The following is a 9,203-nucleotide window of genomic DNA, read 5'->3' on the forward strand; positions in this document are numbered from 1 at the left end:
ATATGTGTGTGTGTGTGTGTGTGTGTGTCATTGCTATTATGTTAAATTGTCGTATGTCCAAATTTGGCCAAATGCATTTTTTTCAATATTTAATTTTGCTTGCAAGCCAGTTCTTTTGGTCAAACTATCATATCTCCAGCTACTTCAGATGAAAATTGTGAAAATGAGGTACAACGGTATAGAATTTTTCAAAAGTAGTAAACCTCCGCATACGACACTTTTGCAAAAATATTTCTGACTGAAAATATCATACATGCATGGAGTCATGATTTTATGCACCAAACAAATTATTATTGTTAAGCTGAAACTGTTGCTAATGTAAAAAGAAGTGGAATGGTGAGACTATTTTTTCATTTTCTGAAAAAGCAACATTTTGGACTTACAGCACTTTTGCTTAGTAGCAACAATATATATATATTAGTGTTTTCACAACTGACCAACACTCCAGCAGACATTAGCTGAGCAAGTGCACAATAGTCAATTTGAAATGACCACAATGGATAATGACTGACCCTACAATGGACTGTGAACTGATCAGTCCCACAATGTGCAGTGTGAGGTGACCAACCTTGCAATAATACATGTTAAGAAGATAGGAAAACATTTTAATAAATTTCAATAACAAACTGAGAGAGTGAGTACAATGTGTCCAAGCTATGACAGAAGAGAAAGTTAAGTCTATTGTCCAATTCACACTTCACAGCCTAATTTCTGGAGTCCAGAATATGCAAACTTCAGTTAAACAGCCAAGAGGTCAATAGTCTATTAGTATTGAGTCCATCCCCACAACATTCACAGATGGCTCAATCTAACTTGCTGTAAACAGAAACAACATCCTACTGTAAACAGTGGGAGTACCGTTAGTATAACTTTATCTAGTGTCTCCCTTCCACATCCCTTTTTCAAAATAGAAGAGTGTCATCAAAGAAAATTTGGCTGCTATTTCTAACAGGTCATAGAGACTCCCTTGTTGATTATGATGAGGGTAGATGTAGGCAGTCAGAGAGAGAGAGAGGATTATTATTTTAGAGGAGAGAAAAAACATCCCCTCCTCCAACATAAACAATTCTGAGAATAAAGGAAACAAAAGAAAACACCAAACAACAAGCCCCAACACAATCAATAAGAGACAGGCCAGGTCTGTAGTAAAATATTAAGTAGAAAACATTTTGTTGTTCCATCAAACTTGGTCGCAATGATTGACATCTCAATTATATATTCATTTAGGTATCAGTCCTGCACTGGAGTTGTTCTGAAGCTGACTATAACCATTCTCTTCCAATTTTGTTGCCTTAGTCCTATATTTTAAAACAATTATTTGCTTTATATTTCAACATTGCCATAATACTACTTTAGAAAATTCAATAGTAGTTAGTGAAGAATTGTCTAACAGACATTATTGCTATGAAGAAAGAAGAGCATTCAGAGTCTTATTGTTGTTATTGTTAAGGTAGTGAGCAGGCACAATTGTTAGCATGTCAGGCATTCTGAGTTCAAATTCCGCTGAGATCGACTTTGCCTGTCATCCTTTTGGGGTTGATAGAATAGGTTGCAGCTGACTGCTGGGGTTGATGTAATATGGCTTACCCCCTTCCCTGAACTTATTGGCCTTGTGCCAAGATTTGAAACAACAACAACAAAAAGTCTTTCTCATTTTGGCACAAAGCCAGCAATTGTGGGAAGAGGTGACAAGTAGATTCCATTGACCCCAGTACTTAACTGTTACTTTATTTTATCAATACTGAAAGCATGAGAGACAAAGTTAATCTCTGCAGTATTTGAACTCAAAATGTAAAGATCTTAAAGAAATGCCACTCAACATTTTGTCCAATGCACTAATAATTCTGCCAGCTCATTGACTTGCTTATAATAACTTTTCTTTCCAATTTTGGCACACAACCAGCAATTTTGAGGAGTAAGTGGATGTGTCCATCACATAAACCTCAGTACTTAACTGGTACTTTACTTAAATAGACCCTGAATGGATGAACGGCAAAGTTGACCTTAGTGGAATTTGAATTCAGGAAGTAAAAAGCTGGAAGGAATGCCATTAAGCATTTTGTCTGACACACTAATGATTCTGCCTTGTTTATAATTTTTTTTCTTTCTTGTGTGGTCTGAAATTTTGTGGGAGAGGGCTAGTTGATTATATTAACCCCCAGTGCTCAACTGGTACTTATTTTATCAACCCTGAAAAGGAGAAAGGCAAAGTCAATCTCGGCAACATTTGAACTCAGAACATAAAACTGGAAGAAATGTCAAGAAAGATTTTGTCTAACATGCTAATGATTTTACCTTACTACTAATGATAATGGCTTCAAATCTAGGCACAAGGCCAGCAGTTTGGGAGAATGGTGTAAGTCAATTACATCAACCCTAGTATTCAACTGGTACTTGTTTTATCAACCTCAAAAAGATGAAAGACAAAATCAACCTTAGCGGAATTTGAACTCTGCATAAAGACAGATGAAATGCTACTAGGGATTCGGTCCTGCAGGGTAATAATTCTGCCAGCTTACCACCTTAATAATAATAATAACAATAATAATAATAATAATAATAATAACAATAATAATATTTGGTTCTAGTATAGACAATGAACTGATACAAGTCGCAATTGGCAGAGTTGGTAGAGTATTAGACAGAATGCTTCATAGTATTTGTTTCAACTCTGCATCATGAGTTCAAATCCTGCCATTGTCAACTTCATCTTTCAACCTTTTAGGGTTGATATATATATAAAAAAAAGGTACCAATCAAAGGCAGTGGATTAGCACAGCTGTAAGAACGTCAAACCAGTTGTGGCCGGACAGTCTTACATTTACAGTATTGGTTCCAGTTCTTTGTATTCTGAATTCAATTTCTGCTATGGTTCACTTGGCTGATACACTTAGCTAGTCACTTGGTTCAATACTATCACCTGGCTCCTAGAGTGCCTTTACCAGATTTCACTCTACTGCAAGCAATCAGGCCAGATTTCTGGCTCAAAGTTAACTTCCTTCCTACCTATACCACTATCCCAGAGACCCAATAAAGGGTCATGGCCCTGCCTTCCCTTCTGATTAACAGATTAGCAAGATAAAAGAAGGGGTACAAGGTTTAAAATTTAGGAAAGGCAGGGTACTCAATCTGACTCTAGTAGTTAACTGCTACTTTATTTTATTGACCTCAGAAGGATTTGAATTTGGTATAACAATATTACTGAGGCTTTCTAACTTGGCACAAAGGTTGATTAAATTGTCCTCTGTACTTGGTTAGTGCTTATTTTGTCCTTTTTTGATGGGTAAAAGGCAAAGTTGACTCTGAAATCCCAGAACAATAACTATTCCAAAAATGATACAAGAGCCACAAATTTGGTAGTGATGGGGAGGGGGAAGTAACACAATAGATTAAATCAACACCAGTACATTGTCTAATATTTGTTTTTATCAACCAAATGTACTGGTTTTAACCATAGAAACGCTGCAATAGCATAAATGTACAAATCTAGTAATTCTACCAATTTACCACCACCACAGTAAACACTATTGGGTATTTTGTTCAGCAATTAGAGAATTCTACCAATTTTCTACAGGAATGGAATGGAGTGGTGTGTGCGTGTGTGTGAGAGAGAGAGGGGGGGAGAAAGAGAGAGAGAGAGAGAGAGAGAGAGAGAGTGGGAGAGAGAAAGAGAGAGAGAGAGAAAGAGAGAGAGAGATTTGATTGCAATAACCTTTCTAGTATACTACTAGTATTTTATCAAAGCCAGGGGAATGAAACAGAAAAATTGATAACTGAACTCAGAATTTTGAATTAGAAAAGTAAATATAGTAAAGCATTAGTAAATTTAATTAACTCCACCAGTTGACCAGTACTTTATTTTATTGACCACAGGAGGATAAAAAGACATAGCTGACCTTAGCAGAATTCGAACTCAGAATGTAAAGAGTCATGACTAAATACAGCAGGGCTCAACCAATTCTGCCAGTTTACATAGTTAAAGGGCCAGGGAAGTCATGTGTTCACCTCTTCAGCAAGACACCTGTTCTTGTCTATCTATCATACTTTCACATCCTTCAATACTATACCCCACTCAGTTGAGGGGGTCTTGTCTTGTAAGTACTTAGTGACCTCACTATGAGAGAAAAAAAGCACCTAGTGCACTCATCATCATCATTTAACGTCTGCTTTCTATCATGCTGGCATGGGTTGGACAGTTTGATTGAAAATTGGTAATCACGGGGGTGGGGGGCTGCACCAGATCCAGATCTGATTTAGCAAGATCTCTACAGCTTCCTAAGGCCAACCACTCTAAGAGTGTAGTGGGTGTTTCTTTGTGTGCAACCAGTACAGGTGCCATTGACCTGACACTGGCATCAGCCACAACTATAGTCTCACTTGGCTTGACAGGTCTACACAAGTACAGTATATCACCAAAGGTCTTGGTCACCTGTCACTGCTTCCATATGGCCCAATGCTCGACCAGTGCTTTTTACATGCCACTGGCATGGGTGCCAGTCAGACGGCACTGTTATCAGCCACGACTACTATTTCATTCAGTTCAACAGGTCTTCATAAGCACAGCATATTGCCGAACAATTGAAGGGTGCTTTTAACAGGCAGTTACACAACACTGGCATCAGCCATGACTACGATTTCATTTGGCTTGATGTTACTGCCTCCGTAAGGCTCAATCCCTGAATGGTGCTTTTTACATGCCACTAGCATGGGTGCCAGTCAGACAGCACTGGCATTGGCCATAACTAGTTCGACAGATCTTCACAACCACAGCATATCACCCAACGATTGAAGGGTGCTTTTATACATGACATTGGCATCGGTCCCAACAATGTAATTGGCATTCAGCAGTAGAAACTATTCCAAAGCAGACACTGGAGCTTGATGCAGCCCTCTGGCTCAGAGGTTCCTGTTGAATCACTCAAACCATACCAATGGAAGTTAAATGGTGATGATAAAACCCCAGGAGTGGGAACAAAGGATCAAACTGAGCCCTCTATTTGACGTATTTTATTGACCCCTGAACAATGAAAGAGTTGATCTCCCGTGTAACAAATGAAACTAAACGTAAAATATTTCGTCTGATGCTCCATTATTTCTCAGCCTTAATTATGGTAATTATGATAGTGATGGTAGTAATAAACATTATGTTGTTGAAGACTGAGTCTTTGGATTGGTATGATGTGCAACAATCCAATCTAAATACAAATTAATCTGTTTAACTGTAATCAAACTCACAACAACCTTCTTTCAGTCAAAGTATAAAGAATTTGTGAAGGAAGAGTATCACTATCTGACCCCATGGGTAGCGTAAATAAACACAACAGAATATTCACTACAAGTGCTGCTGCTGCTTACCTGCGACTGCTTGGACAGTGAACTGGCCAAATATTCAGAAGGCAGAGAGTCTGTATCAGATGCGGTCTTCTTATCTCTGCAATGAAGAAAGAGAATGAATCTATCAGAGGTGGCTTCATCATACAAACAGAACTGTAGTAAAAATAAATAAATGAATAAATAAATAAAAATGCAGTAAGGGAAATAATTTAAAGAGGTAAAAGGTATAAATTTGGACAAATGAGTCAGTACTGTGTGTCATATGCAAAATATTTTCAGCTAAAATTTACCACTTAGTTGGAGAAAAAATTTTTTAATGGCAATTGGAAACTACACTCCTAAAAGAGGAAATGATTTTAAAAAAAAATTAATTTCTCAGTTATTTTATACACGTTATGAAGAGGTCCCTTTTGTCAGGTTGAGGACAAAAAAAAGCAACACCTCTCTAGGGCTGATGCCACAAAAACAAAAACAAAAAAGCATTGAGTATACTTCATAAAACATTGTTAGGAAAGAGCATCTAGCCACAGAAACCAAGGCAAAACTGAAATGAAATGAGATGAAATCATCTGACCTATCCAGGTGAGCAGTACCCATGAATATGTGCTGACTTCCATGATGACAACCCATCAAACCCATGCCAGCCTGGGAACTAGATGTATAATGACAATGATATTGGGAAAGTCTGAACTTTGTTTGAAGGCAAGGGACAATTAAGGAAATGTCTCAGTCTATTAGGTTTCATTGGCACAGTATATACTTTATGATGTATAAACTATAGCATATAATTACTTCAAAACTGCTCGATTAGTTGACAGAGATTCTTACATAAAAGAAAGTAATATTTTTTTTTAGTATAATTTGCATAATTAAACCATGAGCCAGGTGAAATTATTCAAACGAGCCAATGGCATGAATATGGATAAGTTAAAGAGTGATGCATTGAATGCAATGTGCAAAAATTTTAATTAATTATAATACCTTTGTTGTTAGTGACCTCTAAACAAACTGGGCAATGATTTCAAGGAATTAGGAATTAATCTCTCAAAGTTCAATTATACATACTTAGAGGAAGGAAAGTATAAGCCTTGTTTGCTGGCAAAGGTGACAATTATGAAAAATTCCACTGCAAAAGAGTGACTTGCTCAAGGACAAAATGTACCACTCAATGTAAAAATCAAACTCACAACCTCTCAATTCTAAGCCCAATACCTCAACCATTGGGTCACACATTATCATTTGCAGGACAATCAACAGTAAATATAGCCAAGAGTTTATTAACTAATTTATAAAGCAGAGTTCTTGACTGATTGACTGACACAGAAACAGTACAGTGCATAAAATACATAAAATGTAATACATAAAATATAAAATAGGCAACATTTACAAGTGAACCAGTAGTTGGTAGATATAGCACATGCACACAATTACCATCATTTTCATTTTAACATCCACTTCTCCATGCTTGAATAGTTAAAACAGAATTCTTTGAGGCAGATTTTCTACAGCTGGCTATCTTTTCTGTTATCAACCATCATCTATTTCAAAGCAAAGTAATGACCAGACATGTTTTCCTTGGAAGACTGGAAACAAGGACCACTTGTAGAGGATAGACCAAAAGTCACAAAGAGGTTGCACTCACAAAGATCTGATTGGACAGGGGCTATAGCAGAAGACATTTGCTCAAGCTGCTGCACTTGACAACCACATTGATGGGAAGCAAGCTGCTTCTGAAACACACAGCCAGGGACAGAGAACATTAAGGTGCTTACATTCTTGTACACAATATTAAAGCAGAACTTGTGAAGGAATGGAAAAACAAATTGTTCACATTCTGTTACACACACATTTTTTTAACCACAGAAAACATGCATTATAACATGCTACATTCTGGTACTGGTGTAACATAAACAGCATCCAGTACACACAGGGGAGTGGTTGGTGTTAGAAAGAACACCCAGCTGTAAAAAACATACCAGAACAGACAATGGAGCCTGGTGCAACCCCTGGCCTTATCAGCTCTGGTCAAACCATCCAATCCATACCAGCATGGAAAACAGACATTAAATGAGGATGATGATTCCCCCAATTGTTGTATTTATTTCTACAAATCTTGAATATAGAGGTTCAGAAATACCGAAATGACTATTATTGTGATACTGCTCATTACAATACAGGAATTGTTATCATCATAAATTTTATGTTCTTTTCTTTGCTTGGATGGGTTGGACAGATCTTCTCCAGCACAGTAGCCCAACACTTATCACAGTTACTCATCTCCTCCATGAAGTCAAATCTGACATCCGTGCTCACCATTGTTGCTCATGTTATCCCAGGTCTTTCTCTTCTGCAGTGCCAGCTGGGTCAAGAAGTACCAAGTGGCTCAAGTGGATCACTTGGCACTTCTTTACCCAACTATCATTCATCATGCACATCATACATCCACTCCAGTGCAGTTTCTTCTCTCGTACACTACAACTGATTTCTCATGCATCTAGTTTGTCTCAGTTTATTTGTACTCTGTTGTTCATGCACACTAACATTACACATGCACCCAGTAACATATACACAGTAAAGTATACTGGGTGTTGGAAAGGCATCCAACCATAGAAACCATATCAAAAAAGGAATGTATGAGTAACTACAAATCAGAACCATCTTGGACCATGACAACATATCCAATCCAAGCTAATATGGAACACTATAAAATGATATGAGAGTATTCTATAGAGCATATCACAGAAAACCTCTCCACTGTTAGACCAGTACTTCATTTGACTGACTGGTACTTGATTTTTTTCAGAAGAATGGAATGCAAAGTTGATCTTGTGTGAATTTTGCACTCAGAACATAAAGAGCTGAAACTAAATACTGCAAGACATTTTTATCTGTTTATAATGATTCTGCAAATTTACCACTTTGTTTGAAAAAATTGTTTGAAATTAAAATGATGTCCTCATTCCTTAAATTTTCTCTCACTTACACCACTAGGTTTAGAATCCATAGCTTCAGCAGACAGCTTTTACAAACAAAAAGGAAAGAAGATGAAAAGGAGAGCTTACTTGAGTTTATCAAAGCAAGAATCACAGACTCGCACTTCACGTTCTATCCCAAAGCGAGGAATGGTTGATACTTTTGAAGAGCATTTACTACACATTACTTCTCCACAGTTGCGGCAATGGTGCTAGAAAAAAACAAAATAGAACTAAAAAGTCTGCTGTCACAGTTTTCATTATATAATTACTTTTCATTGATTATAATTAAATTAAATCATTACGAATATGATTTGTATTTTTTTCTTTTTAATAACTTTTCTCACATGCAAGATTAGTAATTGGAACAAATGCATCAAAAGAAAAAGAAATTTTTTCCACATCTTATGCATGTTACAGAAAAACAGTTAAATAGAGAGAAGTCCATAATTTGTAACTAATCACTGGTGCTATGCTGTGTCTATGGCCAGAACATTTAACTTTCAAATAGCAGGTTAATAACATTTTAAATTTAGGAAGTACTATAAAAGAGATGTAGTATCTATGGAGCACTGCTGCATGAATAAAATATAGATTCTATGGAGCACTATTATGTAGAGTCTAGGATGTACTATGGGTGAGATAGCATGTAGGGTGGTCATGGATAATATGCAGTCCTTTTGACTTCCTGTATGAAACAATTTCCTGATAATACTAACAAAACTTTTTCCAGAGTTGTTTGCTAAAATAGTCAAATCAAATATGAGTAAATACATTGGTGTGGCCTGAATTATGAGGATCAATACCTTGTGTGGTCTGAATTATGAGGATCAATACCTTGTGTGGCCTGAATTATGAGGATCAATACCTTGTGTGGCCTGAATTATGAGGATCAAG

General features: G+C 36.8%; 1 protein-coding gene across 5 annotated transcripts in view; it reads right to left on the minus strand.

Annotated features, from left to right (window-relative positions):
- LOC106883725 (hepatocyte growth factor-regulated tyrosine kinase substrate) overlaps positions 1 to 9,203 on the minus strand; it is an 86,976-nt gene that overhangs the window by 41,003 nt on the left and 36,770 nt on the right. For all 5 annotated transcript variants that reach the window (XM_052974051.1, XM_052974050.1, XM_052974053.1 and 2 more), the window contains exons 7-8: positions 8,397 to 8,518; positions 5,356 to 5,431 (exon numbers count right to left, since the gene is read on the minus strand). In XM_052974051.1, the coding sequence (XP_052830011.1) occupies positions 5,356 to 5,431; positions 8,397 to 8,518 (198 nt within the window). The remainder of the gene's footprint in view (positions 1 to 5,355; positions 5,432 to 8,396; positions 8,519 to 9,203) is intronic.

This window comes from Octopus bimaculoides, chromosome 17 (assembly GCF_001194135.2).
Source record: "Octopus bimaculoides isolate UCB-OBI-ISO-001 chromosome 17, ASM119413v2, whole genome shotgun sequence".
Taxonomy (NCBI): Eukaryota; Metazoa; Mollusca; class Cephalopoda; order Octopoda; family Octopodidae; genus Octopus; species Octopus bimaculoides.